A 15588-nucleotide genomic window follows, 5' to 3' on the forward strand; every position below is an offset into this window, starting at 1 on the left:
CAAGAGGACAAAACTGATGTCAAACCTGATGTCACTAGAGGGGCGGAAGATGCCCCATAATTATGATAACTTAATAGCGTTTTGTTGTTGTTCGTTATTGTGTCCTATCCGTATTGCCTGTACTAGGTAGGTACACACACAAAAATCAATAAATATAATTTTTAAATGATAAAAAAACAAAGAGATAAGTTTTAATTGTTAATAGTTGTTTAGACATTTTTTTAATACCAATAAATAACCACAAAGAAATAAGAATAACATTTTCTGACTTATGTTTTCTGTTTGTTTTTTGTTCATAAAATCTCATAAAACACTTTGAATCTATAGACTACTACCTAATAGTCTTATTATTGCTTAATAGTCTTATTACCCAATAGTCTTATTACTGCCTAATAAATGTATTTTTTTAAATGCCCCTGAATTTTCAGTGGGGAAAAAAATGAACATCTAAGAAAATATGTAAATGTCCTACCCTAGTTACGCTGCATGCTTATTATTCATTTTGGAAATGTAATCCCATGTAAACCCTCTAAAAACGGCTTTGCGGCCATTTCCATCTTCTTTTTTGTTTTGCAGCCCCGTTTGGAGGGAGCGCTAATTAATTACAACATTTTCCAGAGAAGAAAATATTATTTTTATTGAACGAATAAATTGCGAAACCTGAATAGTCGTTTGAAGAAGTTTTCGCAGTCATATTAAATAGAGAAGTATTACGACACAGAGCTTGTAATACATAATTAAAACTACCAATTCCAAGATTTTTTTTTTTTTATTAATACAAATATCTTTTATTTTCTATCCATTCAAATTAATTTTTTTCTTCACTAGATGACTTTATTAAAATTAAATTGTTTTATTTATTTGACGTGAAGTTTTTATCTAGAGCCTTGTATACCAGCTACAACATCAACAACAAACAAATAATCTGTATAAGATAATTATAATAATACGGGTCATCTCTAACAGTTATATTTGCTCTCTTTATTTTAATCTGCAGATCAAATCCGAAACTCAAAACTGTGATATGATCTGGACCACTGAGTTGCACCACTAATGCGTTTATTAGGTCCATCACTTTTATTCTGATTAAAAAACATATTTTAAACACTTCTCCATATGAAGCAATAATACAAAATAAAAATGTAAAAAATAATAGTAATGTTGAATAAATGACACCATTACATTTGTTAGCCAACTATGTGATCATCATAAACCACGTGTGGTTAAAAAAATGTACTTAAGCCACGCCCTGGCTAAATATCATAAGGGGCGTGGCTAAATGCTGGGGAAATCCGCAATCAAACAAAAAAAGCGGCTGAACTAAATTAACATTTTATCGAAGTTTTTAAATCTCCTAATTATGTCAAAACTTTAAAATACATCGAGCTAGGAACAACAGGAAAGGGAATTTAAAAAATAAAAAGTCGTAAAATATGAATCGGAAAAAAAAACCTTCAGCTAGCTTAAAATTAAAGGAGCTGAACGTAAAGCGAAGTTCCATCTGCGGCAGGTCGGAGCAACTCTTAATTTACAGGGGGGGGGGGGGTAAAATCGCTTAAAATGAAGGTTACTTACGGCTTTTCTTTTTAAATGTTACTGACGATACGGTTCTCTCGAGTCGCGGCTCGCCGCGAGGTTGAGTTCCTTTAACTACGACCGTGCAACACCTGCAGAGCTCCTCCGCGCAGCGTCGCTTCAATTAAGCGGTAAATAGGGCAGAGCGCAGACTGGGGGGATATTTCCGCGAGAAAAAGTAGTACCTTTTTTTTTTTTTAGGAGGATCCCCGACTGAAATTCCATCCCATCCACAATTTGTCACCACATCTCAGTCAAAGCTGTCTTTATGAACTAAGTCAAAAATAAAGAAGACATATATTTGCCTGTTATCTTAAAACGAAACTTTATTTCACTGAATGGTCTTTGACACTTTCCTATTTCTTACATGTATAGTGAAACTAGAAAGGTTTTAAGATACATAAACACAAAGCTAGAATTACACCAACCATTGTTTATCTCCATTTCGTCATTGCTTTTTTAAAATTTATTTTTTTAGAGCTATTCTAAAATGTTCACAACCACGTGTGTGCACTGGGTAATAGACTGTTACAGAAGCAATTATTATTTTTTGCCATAAGACTGTCAGTCAAAACAAAGCAAGTAGATACCTGATATACAGACAGGCTTCGTTCCACATTCACTAACTGCATTTTCATCAAGCATAATAATAAACTGACATGATTCTTATTTATTTTTTTCCTCAAACAGAAGATTATTTTTCAATTAACTGGAGCATTTGTCAGAGCAAACAAGACCGTCAGCTGTAATGTGGAATGGTGTCTTCAACTACAATATGTGGAATGTAGGTGTGATAAATGGTATTGTGACACTGCTTCTTTCCACGACTCGGACTCCTGCACCTTCAAAATAGACCTGATTTTTTTTGGAGGCGATCGTTGACAACCGGCTGTATCTTTAAAAAGGCCAAGAGATGCACCTGGGTGGAAACTGACGTCAGAATTTAACTGTTTAAAGTGGGTCTTACTCTTTTTCCCTTTGAGATTTCTAAAAAAACAACAAGCAGATGCCTCCAGAGCCTGCGAGAGAAAGCCAGGCACAGATTTTTTTTTTTTTAAACCTTTTCTTTTTTTCTTTCGGAGAAAAACAACCGCTTTTAAAGAGGAATATTTTGCAAGCAGGGTCGATACAGTGTGGTAAGACATTTTTTTCAATTAACATCAATAAAAGGTTACTTTAGGTTTTACATACAGATGATAGTCAATCTTGCAAAATACATGGAACCACATTTACGCACATACAATTTTCATTGTACTGAGATCAAGCAGCACCTGAACAGTGAGTAAAACTACAATGACAATCCATACTAAAGTTAAAAAATAATAAAATAAAATCATTTACGAAAACGGAGCACTGCCTTTCTCCGAAAAGCCTAATAAATGTGGAATGTCTGAACAAAACTAAACATGAGAATTTAAGGGGTCCCTTAAAAACTTTGAAACTGTGAATTTGTGAACGTGATCAAGGAGCGCTACGCCGAGATGCCAGCGTCACAATACAGCCCGCCTCCTTCTGTATGAGCACACAGCAGAATTGCAGTCGGTTGTTAATACAGGATCGTACGCGTGCCGGGAAAATTAAAAAACATACACGCACGCAAAAAACAAGAAATGTTTTTTTTGGGGGGGGGGGGGGGGGTGTTGAGGAAATGGAACACCGACCATCACAGTGTTTGGTGGAAATCGACTGCCAGTAAAATTACCATACAATAAAACCTGTCAATATTATGGAGGATTCACAAATGAAAAATAACGGAGAAAAAGAAGAAAGCACAACTAGCGGGAACAAAAGGGATTTGGAAGGATGATTAGAATTCACAACAACCCCCCCCCCCCCCAGAACAACAACCCACCCACCCATGACGCACACACACACACACTCATACCCTTTCACGCTTGCTCTCTCACTACACACACACGCCAACAAAAACTACAGCCACATGGACTAATCAATACAACGTGTTTCCACAAAGTGACTGAATCTGCAAACTGAAAATCACACTGTCACCTCGCAAAGAACCGAGAGGGGGGGGGGGGGGGCAAACTAGTTGGTCAGAAGCAATTCAGGCTGCTTGTCATACAGAAGTGGGAGGAGCCGATGGAGTGGAGGGGGGGGGGGATGTATATAAGCCGTCTGTGTTTAAGATAAGAGTGGAGGTGGATTAACAGTGCAATTCCATTAGTTTTCCCCGTCTCCGGTCTCTGCCTCATCTGCCTGGTTTTCTGATGTCCACAGCTGGGAACAGAGACAGGGAGACGTTAGAATTTAGCTTTTTGAGTCAATATACCTGGGATCAATCGGGGAGGGAATAAAAAAGCCCGGGGCTGGAGACTCACAGTCAGGTTGTCCCTTAGTAGTTGCATGATCAGGGTGCTGTCTTTGTAGGAGTCCTCGTTCAAAGTGTCAAGTTCAGCGATGGCGTCATCAAATGCCTGAAAGACAAAAAATTAATTGTCAATTTAAAAAAACCTTAAATGGTCCAGCAGCATCCCCTAAACACTGCGTGGCACCGAGGGGTGCAAATAGAACATTTCATTGAGAGGAAAAAAACCAAACAGCTCAAATCTACCGTGAAAGGGTTAATTTAGTGTCATTGTACAGCACAAGGTGAAATGCAGTTTAAAAACAGACTCAAGCTGCTCTGAATTCGGGTCCTCTGCATATCGGTTGCCAGACGGCAGCCAGGTGAACCGGCTGCATTCTCCTCTTCTCGCTAATATCACGGATGCTCGCTAGACCGATGGGCACCAATGATTAAACACGTATTCAAAGTTACTGTTGTTTATGATGTTTGTGTTGCGTTCAAATCTTACGGAAAAAAGAAGAAAAAAATACAGTTAACCCTGTTAACGGTTTCAAAACTATGACGTCAGGCTTCAGTTCTTACCCCTTTAGCCAGAGCGCAAGCCTGGTCCGGGTTATTGAGGATTTCATAGAAGAAGACTGAGAAGTTGAGGGCCAGGCCGAGCCGGATCGGGTGCGTCGGCTGCATCTCCCCCTTGCTGATGTCGAAGGCTTGCTGGTACGCCTGCTGGGAATTATCCACTGTATCTTTAAGGCGAGAAAAAGAAAAAGAAATAATTAACCGTCACTCTTTAAAAACACATTTCAAAGCAGCATTGATGTATTTATCCGGCCGCCTTGGGGCAGCCAAACGAGCAAACAATGGCATACTGTGCCGACACCGTAGGAATTTAAATGGCAAATGTATTTACGAACAGCTCCCTTTTGAATATTGAGAATATATAGAGAAACGTCATTTATTAAGAATCTTTCAGTCACTACGATGTCAGGAGGAAAATGTCCGTCTCTTTCAGCACTAAATGCTCCAATGTGTTACTATTTGACAGCTCGCCCTCTGTAGGTCAACTGCTGTCTGTCGTTGCTGGAAACATACAGTGGATAGGAGTTGTTGTGAGAGGAACCCAAACAATGAATTTATGTGCCGTGAAAAAACTAAACTAAGGAGAGGGACTGCAGTTGGGTGATGATCAGGGTTCTTACACATTTTGACCAATGGATTTCCAGGACTTTTCTATGACTTTTAACCAAATGTCCATGACCAAACTAAAATCTCGGTACAAACATGAACAATTCAGAAAATGTTGCGTCTTGAGAGCGTACGCCGGCTTATATTTTGAGCGTCTTTCTTGAAAAAACATAATAATTATTTCAAACTCGGTGTAAATGAACATGTGATTATAACATATTTCCATGACTTTTCCAAAACTTTTATGATTTAAGTTTTTTCCATGACTTTTCCAGGCCTGGAAATGACCATTTTAAAATGCCATGACTTTTCCAGGTTTTCCATGACCGTACGAACCCTGGATGCTCTGTGGACTTGTCACGGCCTAGTCTTCTTATATGGTATTCAATAATGCAGCTTTAAGTATATTGTTACAGCACATATTCATCATCCTGATCATGTCCACACTTACCCTTCTTGGTGTCCCCAGATGCAACCTCGGACAGGTATCTATAATAGTCGCCTTTCATTTTCAGGTAGAACACCTTGCTCTCAGCCACAGTCGCATTGCTAATGAGGAAGTTGTCCAGTAGCCCCTGAAAACAACAACAAAATAGCTCAGCGCTGTGTTGATCTGGCTAGCCGACGCACAGCGGCCACCTCTACGAGTGTGTGAAACGAGAGGGAAGCCCTTACGAGCACGTTGTGGCAGATCTCCTGCAGCTCGGCTTCGATCTTCTCCCGGTATTCGCGCGCCATCTGCTGCTTCTTGTCGTTGCCCTCGGTCTTCTGCTCGATGCTGGAGATGACTCTCCAGGATGAGCGCCGCGCTCCCACCACGTTCTTGTAGGCCACCGAGAGAAGGTTGCGCTCCTCGTTCGACAGCTCCGAGCCCTGCTCCGTCACCGACTTCATGGCCGCCGCCATGTCGTCGTAGCGCTCGGCCTGCTCGGCGAGCTTGGCCTTCTGTACCAGGTCGTTCTTATCCATTTTCTAAACTGTGTGTGTGTGGTGGGGGGGGGAGAAGAAAGAAAACAGGAGAGGTTATTTGCAGTCAACCAAAAAGCAATAGCTCCACGTATTGTCCATTAAACACACAATTATGTGTAGTTACTACACAAGTCGTGCCATGAACTTATTTTATTTTGCTTGGCAGATCAGAACTCTATAAAGCAGGGGAGACCCTCTTCAATGGAAAGTGAGGATAAGGGCCCCATTGGCAAGTGGGTCAACCCCACACACACACACACACACACACACACACACACACACACACACACACACACACACACACACACACACACACACACACACACACACACACACACACACACACACACACACACACACACACACACACACACACACACACACACACACAACTAGCTACGGTTAGCTGCTAGCTCCGTTAGCATCAATCCTTTTTCTCGCCCACACCCGGTTATCTCAACCTAATTATGACCGAATCAGCTAATCATGGGACACAAACGGTGTTTCAACCGACACTCGCCTCCCCCGCCCCCAACCGAAACCTTCCCGGGGTCAGTCCCCCCCCCCCGTAATGCCCTCCCCCTTGTGCTCCTAGCAGCGCTAGCGGGACGGTGTATTTGTGCTAACCGACGTCAGCGTTCGCTCGGTGAAACGCGATCGATCCGATACACAATTCCGTTTTATTCGTGTGGGTCGCGTGTGCTCCCCGTTAACGGCAGCGAGCCAACGCGAATTAGCTCACGTCGTCGCCGCTAAATCGGTCGTGTTCGTGACTACGCAAAGCGAGCGGAGCAGCTAACCTGTATAACGGAACCGTTCCGTTAGCTAGGCCAGCCTGAGCAGCGGCTGACTTTCGCTTTTTTTTTTTTAATAAAAAAACCTAAAAACACATACGGTGTTGGGAATTCATAACGGCTATTATTTATTTTCATTATAATTAACATACTATAATGTCTTTTGCCGTTGAATTCATTTCCAACAGCTGTATCACGGCCCGCCCCGGCGGAAAGAGCCTGTCAGAACAAAGTGTCATGGAATCCGTCCGTTAGCTCGCGCGGCTACAAAAAAAACAAAACACTTGCCTTTCACACAAACCCCCGCAACCGTTGGTCCGCTTCGGGTTCCTCGAAAAAAAAACGGGTTCAACCGGACGCGGTCTGAACGGGCTACTCGAACGCCGAGCTCCTCGTGCGAATGCGGTATAACAATGCGCTTCGATTGAAGTACGACGTTATTACACCTCTCTCTCTCTCTCTCTCTCTCTCTCTCTCTCTCTCTCTCTCTCTCTCTCTCTCTCTCTCTCTCTCTCTCTCTCTCTCTCTCTCTCTCTCTCTCTCTCTCTCTCTCTCTCTCTCTCTCTCTCTCTCTCTCTCTCTCTCTCTCTCTCTCTCTCTCTCTCTCTCTCTCTCTCAGGGCGGCAGCACCACTTCCGCTTGGCAACCGCTTCTGTTTCCTCGTTTCTCCGCCGCACACACATCTGCCTTACGTAATGCTCATCAAATGTACTTAAAGCAAAGCATGTATATCAACATATATCTATAAATATTTTATATATATATTTAAAAAATATATATTTATATACAAATATACTTCTGGCTGTTTCCTATGACAAGAAAACAAACACACACACACACACATATATATATATATAAAATATATAAATGTAAATATATATATATAAATATATAAATTTAAATATATATGAACAAAACTTTGCATAGCTATATAAACAATTGTGGGCAGGAAGCCTGTTATATGTGGATGCTTATTAGTAGCTGAGACGCTTTCCACATGCGAGAAAGACCCCTTTTTCATTTCCATCATGCACGGCAAGGTCAAAAGGTAAAGGTCACTCTGCAGTTTGCTCGAGGACACTGAGGCAGCTTCGGATGTTCATCTTTCCACCATATGTTGTCCCGCAAGCTCCATGTTTGATCTTTGCCGGCAGTAGTGCCGTTTGTCCTTTTCTTTTGTAAATATGAGCCCGGGGGACACATCTTCAAACCAATTGCCCAAAATTCCACACAGATATTCAATTTGTTATAAAATGAGACAGAAAGATACAAAAAAATCCCCACATTTGAGGAGCTGGAACAAGAAATGTTATGCCATTTTAGAGCATTAAAGAAAAGAAGAAAAAAAAGGCAGGTGTGAATAAAGAAGTTTTTTTGGGACACCTTCGCATATGATGTCATCGTCGGCTCAGAGAACAGATCGCTGTGTGTTCACACCACCTCGTGGAGGCTGTTGAGGACAACGTCCAGCTGCTAATGGTTCTCTTATTTCCTCCGTGCATACAACAAAAAGTATACACATATACAGGACTGTCTCAGAAAATTAGAATATTGTGATAAAGTTCTTTATTTTCTGTAATGCAATTAAAAAATTATTAAATATTAAAAGAATAAAAGGCTTGCAATATTTCAGTTGATTTGTAATGAATCCAGAATGCATGACATTTTTGTTTTTTTTATTGCATTACAGAAAATAAAGAACTTTATCACAATATTCTAATTTTCTGAGACAGTCCTGTATATGTATATATATATATAAACATATATATGTGTATACATTTAAATATAAATATATATTTAATATATGTGTATGTATTTAAATATAAATATATATTTAAATATATGTATAAATATATGTAAAAATATATATTTAAATATATAATTATATATCTATATTTAGATAGATATATTTAATATATATATACATATGTTTTTGTTTTCTTCTAATAGGAAAGAAGTATATATATATATAAATATACATCTATATATATAAATATAGATATATATATTTTCTATACATGTATATATATATTTAAATATACAAGTATATATAAATATATATATATAAAAATATAAATATTTGTTTGTTTTCTTCTAATAGAGAACAGCCAGAATAACTGCTGTTATGAAGTTGGTATTTGAACTCAAGTAAAATGCTGAAAAAGGGGAAATATTATAATTATTATAATATATTCAAGCTCCTTCTCTATCTGCTGTCCATTGTTTCCCAACATCAGGACCCTTTCTCCCTTCACCAGCAACCACTCGTTTCTTCAAATGTAAAAGCAGCGTTCACTGCGTGTGTACCTTCATGCATTTGTTCTGTCCCATTTATTTAAAAAACACAAACAATAAAGCCTCTTTAGATTCCGGCCGACCTCAAACGCAGCACGTGTTGAGTTAAAGTCCCGTTTCCTCTTTTGACTCGGCAGCAGGCCGGCAGGCTTCAATAAAAGAAGAAGAGAACCTCCTCGGCTCACAGAACCTGGTCGCTCTCTCCCGTCTCCTCTCTCCTCACCAGACACAATGGTGCATTTGAGGACTTTAGTTGTGACCTCCGTGATGCTGCCGTGGATGCTGTCCTCTGCAGCAGCGAGAGAGAAACACATGAGGAAACATAAAGTGGTATGATAATAATAATAATAATAATAATAATAGCTCTCGGGGGTCTGTAGGGAGAAATGCACAATAGCCTCGAGTCGAAGGGGAAGGTAAAGAAAAAGAAGATTCCTCCTATTTTGTTGTTGTTATTTTTAGTACAGAAAGAAACTGCGAGTGTTCAAACCTCCCATGGCCTTCAGGAGGCCGACCCTGCAGGGCCCAGAGCCGCCGGTAAGGCTCACTTCCACGGATCCGACGGGCGTTCTTCCAAAATAAACGATGAGAAAAAAAGGAACTAAACAACCTGTGCACGCACGGCCTCTTCCCTCCGCAGAGCTGCCGACCTGCCGGCTGTGCGTGTGCCTGAGCGGGTCCGTGGACTGCGAGGAGGTGACCCCGGAGATGTCGTCTCCGAGATCGAGGACGAAGCCTTCGCTCAGCTCCCCCGCCTGGAGGAGCTCAACCTGGCGGAGAACCGGCTGAGCAGAGTGCCGGCGCTGCCCGGCCGGCTGCTGTCGTTCAACAGCATCTCCAACCAGCTGAGGAGCCAGGGGGTGAAGCCCAGCGCCTTCAGGGTAGGGCGGCTCGGAGGGGGGGGGGGGGGGGTCTTCATGTATGAAAGTGCAGGGTGGACATATATTTGATTGAATGTCTTTTAGACAAGGATTTAAGAATCAATTAATAATAATACATATTTTTAATATACAGTGTATATATATATATAATATATATTTAGATTTTTTAAAATAGATGTACAAAAATGTATATATATATTTTAAAAATATATATTTTGTATATATTATTTATATATAAATTGCTTAATATATATACTGCATATATATACACACACATTTTCATAATTGTCATACAGATTTTGATATATATATATATAACAAATATATATAAGTATATATAAAATATATTTAAAAAATATAAAGAAATATACATTATATATATATATATAATGAAAAATAAAAATAAAATATATAAATGAAGTTTATAATCAAATGTATTTAATTTAAAATTAAGTTTGTAAAAATGTAAGTTCACTCCCCCGACTAGATTGTTAATTTGTTGTGTTTTTTGTCGCCATATTAGAATATTTATAAAACAGCCTATAATCCTAAACAAAATACAAATCTGAAGAATTGGGTCTTTTTTGTGCGTTTGTGGAACAGAAACTCACGAGACTGACGTATCTTTACCTCGGGAACGACGAGCTGACCGCGGTGCCCCAACTCCCAGAGTCTCTTCACGTGGTTCACCTGCACGTAAGTTCACAGAAGCAATTTGAGAGATATATATATACATTTAGAAAATATGTATATCTAAATATATATATAAAGAATAAAATATATATTTAAAAAGATATATATTTAAAAGAAATGTTGATATTTAAAAAAATAGATATATATATTTTATATATGAAAAATATATGTATATTAATATATTAAATCTGTATAAACATACATATATATACATTTTATTAAAAACAAATATATATATATTTGTTTTTTATATATACATACGAAATACATATATATATTGTATGTATATATAAAAAACAAATATATATATATATATTTTTTAAATAAAATGTATATATATGTATTTATATATACACAAATATTATATATAAATATATATATATATTCTTTCCCAACCGCAGAACAATAAGATCTCCACCATTACGGACGAGACGTTCTGCAGGGGCAACAGCAGCCACTACCTCCGAGCCAACATGGAGGAGGTGCGGCTGGACGGGAACCCCGGGGCTCGGTCCACGCCCCCCCCCCCCCGTGTCGGGACACAACAGCAATATTAATAATATCATAACGCGGGTCGCCTCTCATCTTCCAATGATAAAGACTGTGTGTGTTTTCTTTTGTGTCGTGATATCAGCCGGGGTCAGGCGTGTGATGTTTACGCCGATTGAAATCACTACGGCACCATTAAACCAGATTATTTACTCCGGAGCTCAAGCATGTAGGTTTGACTTTTTATTTCTGTTGATCATATTAAAAAGATGAACTTCACACACTCTCCTCAGACTCTCGTCTCCTTCATCATTCTGATGCCTCATGGGGGGCGGTCGGCCTGGAGGAAACACGTGGGAGAGCGCAGGAGTCCCAGACCGTGGCCTTAGTCCCAGACCGTGGCCTTAGTCCCAGACCGTGGCCTTAGTCCCAGACCGTGGCCTTAGTCCCAGACCGTGGCCTTAGTCCCAGACCGTGGCCTCAGTCCTAAGAACAGTCCTAAGACCGTGTCCTCGGTCCTCAGTCCTCCGCTCACTTGGCTGCAGGCTCAATAAGATCCACCGAACCGTCGTCTAACTTCTGCTGGTAACCTCGCTCCGATTGTTTTCTTCGGTAGACGTCATCTGTAGAAAGAAGAAGAAGAAGAATATAGACTATTTATAGAATATAGAGTGATTTCATAATATTAATAATGGCTGTTATCGTTGAATGTCAATCTTACTGCAAGGTTCACGCCAGGACACAGAAACCAAAAACAGCTGGATTCAGTTATGATATATATACATATATACACAAATATAAATATATTTCTTGTAATTTCTTGTAATTTCGATGCTTTTGTACCTGTACTCTGGCAAACGACAAATAAATATATCAATCAATCAATCAATCAATATATATGTACACTACCGTTCAAAAGTTTGGGGTCACTTAGAAATGTCTTTATTCTTCAAAGAAAAGCACTGTTTTTTCAATAAAGATAACATTAATCAGAAATACACTCTCTACATTGTTAATGTGGTAAATGACTATTCTAGGTGGAAGTGTCTGGTTTCTAATGAAATATCTCCAGAGGTGTATAGAGGCCCATTTCCATCAACTATCACTCCAGTGTTCTAATGGTACATTGTGTTTGCTAATCGCCTTAGAAGACTAATGTCTGATTCGAAAACCCTTGTGCAATTATGTTAGCACAGCTGAAAACAGTTATGCTGGTGATATAAGATATACAACTGTCCTTCCTTTGAGCTTGAAGTTTGTAGAACAAAATTAATACTTCAAATATTAATCAATGTCTTGACTATATTTTCTATTCAATTTTCAATTCATTTGAGAAATAAAAGTGAGTTTTCATGGAAGACACGAAATTGTCTGGATGACCCCAAACTTTTGAACGGTAGTGTAGATTTTATTTATAGATATATAAATATTTATATATATATTTATATATATAAATATATATTTGTTGGTCTATGCAGTGAGGAAACTCCACTAACACAAACAAGCTGAGGAATGAAAACCGTTCTCTGGAGAGTAAAAAAACTATTTCCTGTGTAGAAAACTACAGGATCAAGTTGTTGACTCGTTTTCGTTCTCCTGAAGTTCCACATCTGGAATAAATGTGTTTTTAAACTCTTAACAGGTGTAACTTCAAACAGGTACGAGGACAGCAAACAACGTCCATCGATACAAGCGATATCCCAAAGTTCACTTTACTTGTTATGCTGCTTTATTAATACGTCGGCTGCCCTACATATACATATTATAATAATGTGTGTTTGTTACATAAATAGTCTTTTCAAAATAAACTCAAAACTAAACCTAGAAGAGTGGTTTAAAATAACTGAAACACAAATCACCGTTCATATCGGGCGACAAGCGGCGGCCTCTCAGGGTCAAAGGTCAATAACACTCTACTGGGATGCCAACGACCTCGAAGGGTCAACGGTCAATAACCCTCGACTGGGATATATACGCATTGTACTATTATATATTATTCCTTATTTCTTAAAATCACACTCCCCCCCCACCACCCAGAGAAATATCCAGAAAATTATTAATTCATTTTAAATAAGTTTTATTTTAAAAATCAGGCCAGAGAGCATGAATTAGTATTGTTATTATTACATTGTCACCTTTTAAGGTTTTAAATGCATAAAAGAACCACATCAATGTTGTTTATTGCATCATGGCTGTTAGACCTCGATTTCAACAACATTTTTTTTTAAATTATAAAATTCTCTGGTTGAAATTATGACCGTTGTGTAGTTAGGGTCGGGTTTCGAACCAGTTATAAAAATAAGATTATAAAGCTATAATTAGAGCTAAAAAATGAAATCACAAGTGCACTGACAGCCAGCTCCTCTCCCCAGTCATGTGACCTTTAAGAGGATTCTCATGTTGCTTTGTTATCCAGAATACTGGCATAAAAGTCAAAAAGTTGTAAGATCAGTTGGAGCTTGTGACGTACATGTCAGGGCAGCTGCTGCAAAGGTCGTCACAATGACCTCTGGGATCACAGAGACGCCACAGTGACACTTTCTTTTACCAGCTATGACCTTGGACAAGAAATATGGTGGGCACATGGCACAGATACCACCATATATATATATATATATATATATAAATATGTATACATAACACATTACATATATATAATATATATTAATATATATTTTTATATATAAATATGTATATATATATATAAATAAACTATATATATATATAACAAATATATATATTTACAAATATATATATATATAATATATACATTAATATATATTTTTACATATAAATATATATAAAAAAACTATATATAAATAAAAAACTATATATATACATTACAAATATATATATATATATATATTTACAATTATATATTTATATATATATAAACCCAAATTAACCCGAAACACCATAGACAGTTATAGTTAATAATATTAAAATGGATTTTTTTATTTTTTATTACATCAAATGGATTTTAATTCAATTCTCAATTCAATTCAGTTCATTTTGTATAGCGCAATATCACAAATTTGCCTCAGAGGGCTTTACGATCTGTACACATAGACATCCCTGTCCCAGGACCTTCAGAGATGTGCTACTTATTTACTTGTTTGTTTGTTTAAAACAGTATTTTCAATGATACGGAAGCCTAACAAGGGGAAGAGATGATAAACTAATTGTATGACAGATACACGTGTTGAGTGTATTGAACAGCTGATTTAAGACACGGGTCATAAGTCACAGGGCGCTAACACAGGAGGAAGGTGACTAAATAAACTCAAATATACTCACAGAAAGTCTCCCTTCCGATCCTCACGTTGATCATGATCCACTCCATCGCGCCCCCCATGCAGAAGAAGAGCGGGAGGAACCGGTACGGCCCGAGGCGCTGCTTGCCCGGGACCAGACTCAGGAGGTACTGCACGTTCCTGCTCCTCTTAAACATCGTCCCGCTGGATGGAAACAGCCGGTTAAACGTCTCTTTCCGTGTGAAGGTGTTCCTCCAGCGTGTGCCCTTTCCGGTCGTCCCGAGAGCAACGGGTGTAAAGCTGTGCGGAGGGAGGGCGCGCTCGTTTTGTGGTCCTGGCGTAGAGCACACGGGCGGTGCTGCCTGGAATCCTACGGGAGAGAGCGCGAAGCCGGACGGAGCGAGAGAAAAAAAACGAACACATCCGGGAGGTGTCGTCACATCCGGTCGTGTTACGCGTCGTTAAAACACGGAAATGGAAACGTGATAAAATACACAATTTAAATAGATATATAAAATATAGTTGTTATATATATATATATATATACATATTTATATATATTTTATAGTCATGAATTAAATCTAAAAATAAAATAAAAGGGTTTCCGAAGTCTGTCCTTTTATGTATATCGACCTATGCGTAGAATAGATTATAGCACTATAGATATAATATATATATATATATATATACTAGATAACATTAGAGCATTGACACAAACATGAATGTTATGTCTGAATGAATAAATAAATGACAATGGTACGGTGCTTAATCTTCAGTCGTGTGACGGCTAGTATTATGTAAAAGCTTGTGATGTTCAGCATATTAATTAGTATTGATTGTGCTAAAATATATTAGAGTGGGTGGATGTTTGGCTGACACACGGTTTGACAATATTAGTGAAAGAAATACCAAGTTAATGTTAAAAGTTTAACCGTAAAACAAAACTAATGACTGACAAATGAACAAATGGGTTTATTTGGGGCTGAAATGACCACACACACACACACACACACACACACACACACACACACACACACACACACACACACACACACACACACACACACACACACACACACACACACACACACACACACACACACACACACACACACACACACACACACACACACACACACACATTGAGA

The 15588-nt window shown here is 38.5% G+C and overlaps 2 protein-coding genes and 1 pseudogene across 3 annotated transcripts; 1 reads left to right on the forward strand and 2 right to left on the reverse strand.

Annotated features, from left to right (window-relative positions):
* Nucleotides 1-1883: 1883 nt before the first annotated feature.
* On the reverse strand, nt 1884-7282 carry LOC130199519 (14-3-3 protein beta/alpha-1-like). The gene is made up of 6 exons (XM_056423075.1): nt 7117-7282; nt 5741-6042; nt 5517-5640; nt 4463-4626; nt 3912-4007; nt 1884-3810 (listed from the first exon to the last, which is right to left on the reverse strand). Exons 2-6 carry the CDS (start codon nt 6032-6034, stop codon nt 3754-3756), a joined length of 735 nt encoding a protein of 244 aa, XP_056279050.1. The 5' UTR covers nt 6035-6042; nt 7117-7282; the 3' UTR covers nt 1884-3753.
* A 1850-nt stretch (nt 7283-9132) lies between these two features.
* On the reverse strand, nt 9133-14805 carry LOC130199534 (ubiquinol-cytochrome-c reductase complex assembly factor 5). 2 transcript variants are annotated; one of them, XR_008832848.1, is made up of 4 exons: nt 14484-14805; nt 11471-11809; nt 10635-10694; nt 9133-9412 (listed from the first exon to the last, which is right to left on the reverse strand). XR_008832848.1 is itself a non-coding variant. In XM_056423113.1 (2 exons), the coding sequence occupies exons 1-2, from the start codon at nt 14635-14637 to the stop codon at nt 11718-11720; spliced, it is 246 nt and encodes an 81-aa protein (XP_056279088.1). In that variant the 5' UTR covers nt 14638-14805; the 3' UTR covers nt 11417-11717. The 2 variants fall into 2 exon arrangements, 1 of the variants encoding a protein (XP_056279088.1); XM_056423113.1 differs by lacking the exons at nt 9133-9412; nt 10635-10694 and having other exon boundaries at nt 11417-11809.
* On the forward strand, nt 9406-11809 carry LOC130199533 (mimecan-like; annotated as a pseudogene).
* Nucleotides 14806-15588: the final 783 nt, after the last annotated feature.

The sequence above is a fragment of the Pseudoliparis swirei genome, chromosome 9, assembly GCF_029220125.1.
Source record: "Pseudoliparis swirei isolate HS2019 ecotype Mariana Trench chromosome 9, NWPU_hadal_v1, whole genome shotgun sequence".
Lineage (NCBI taxonomy): Eukaryota > Metazoa > Chordata > Actinopteri > Perciformes > Liparidae > Pseudoliparis > Pseudoliparis swirei.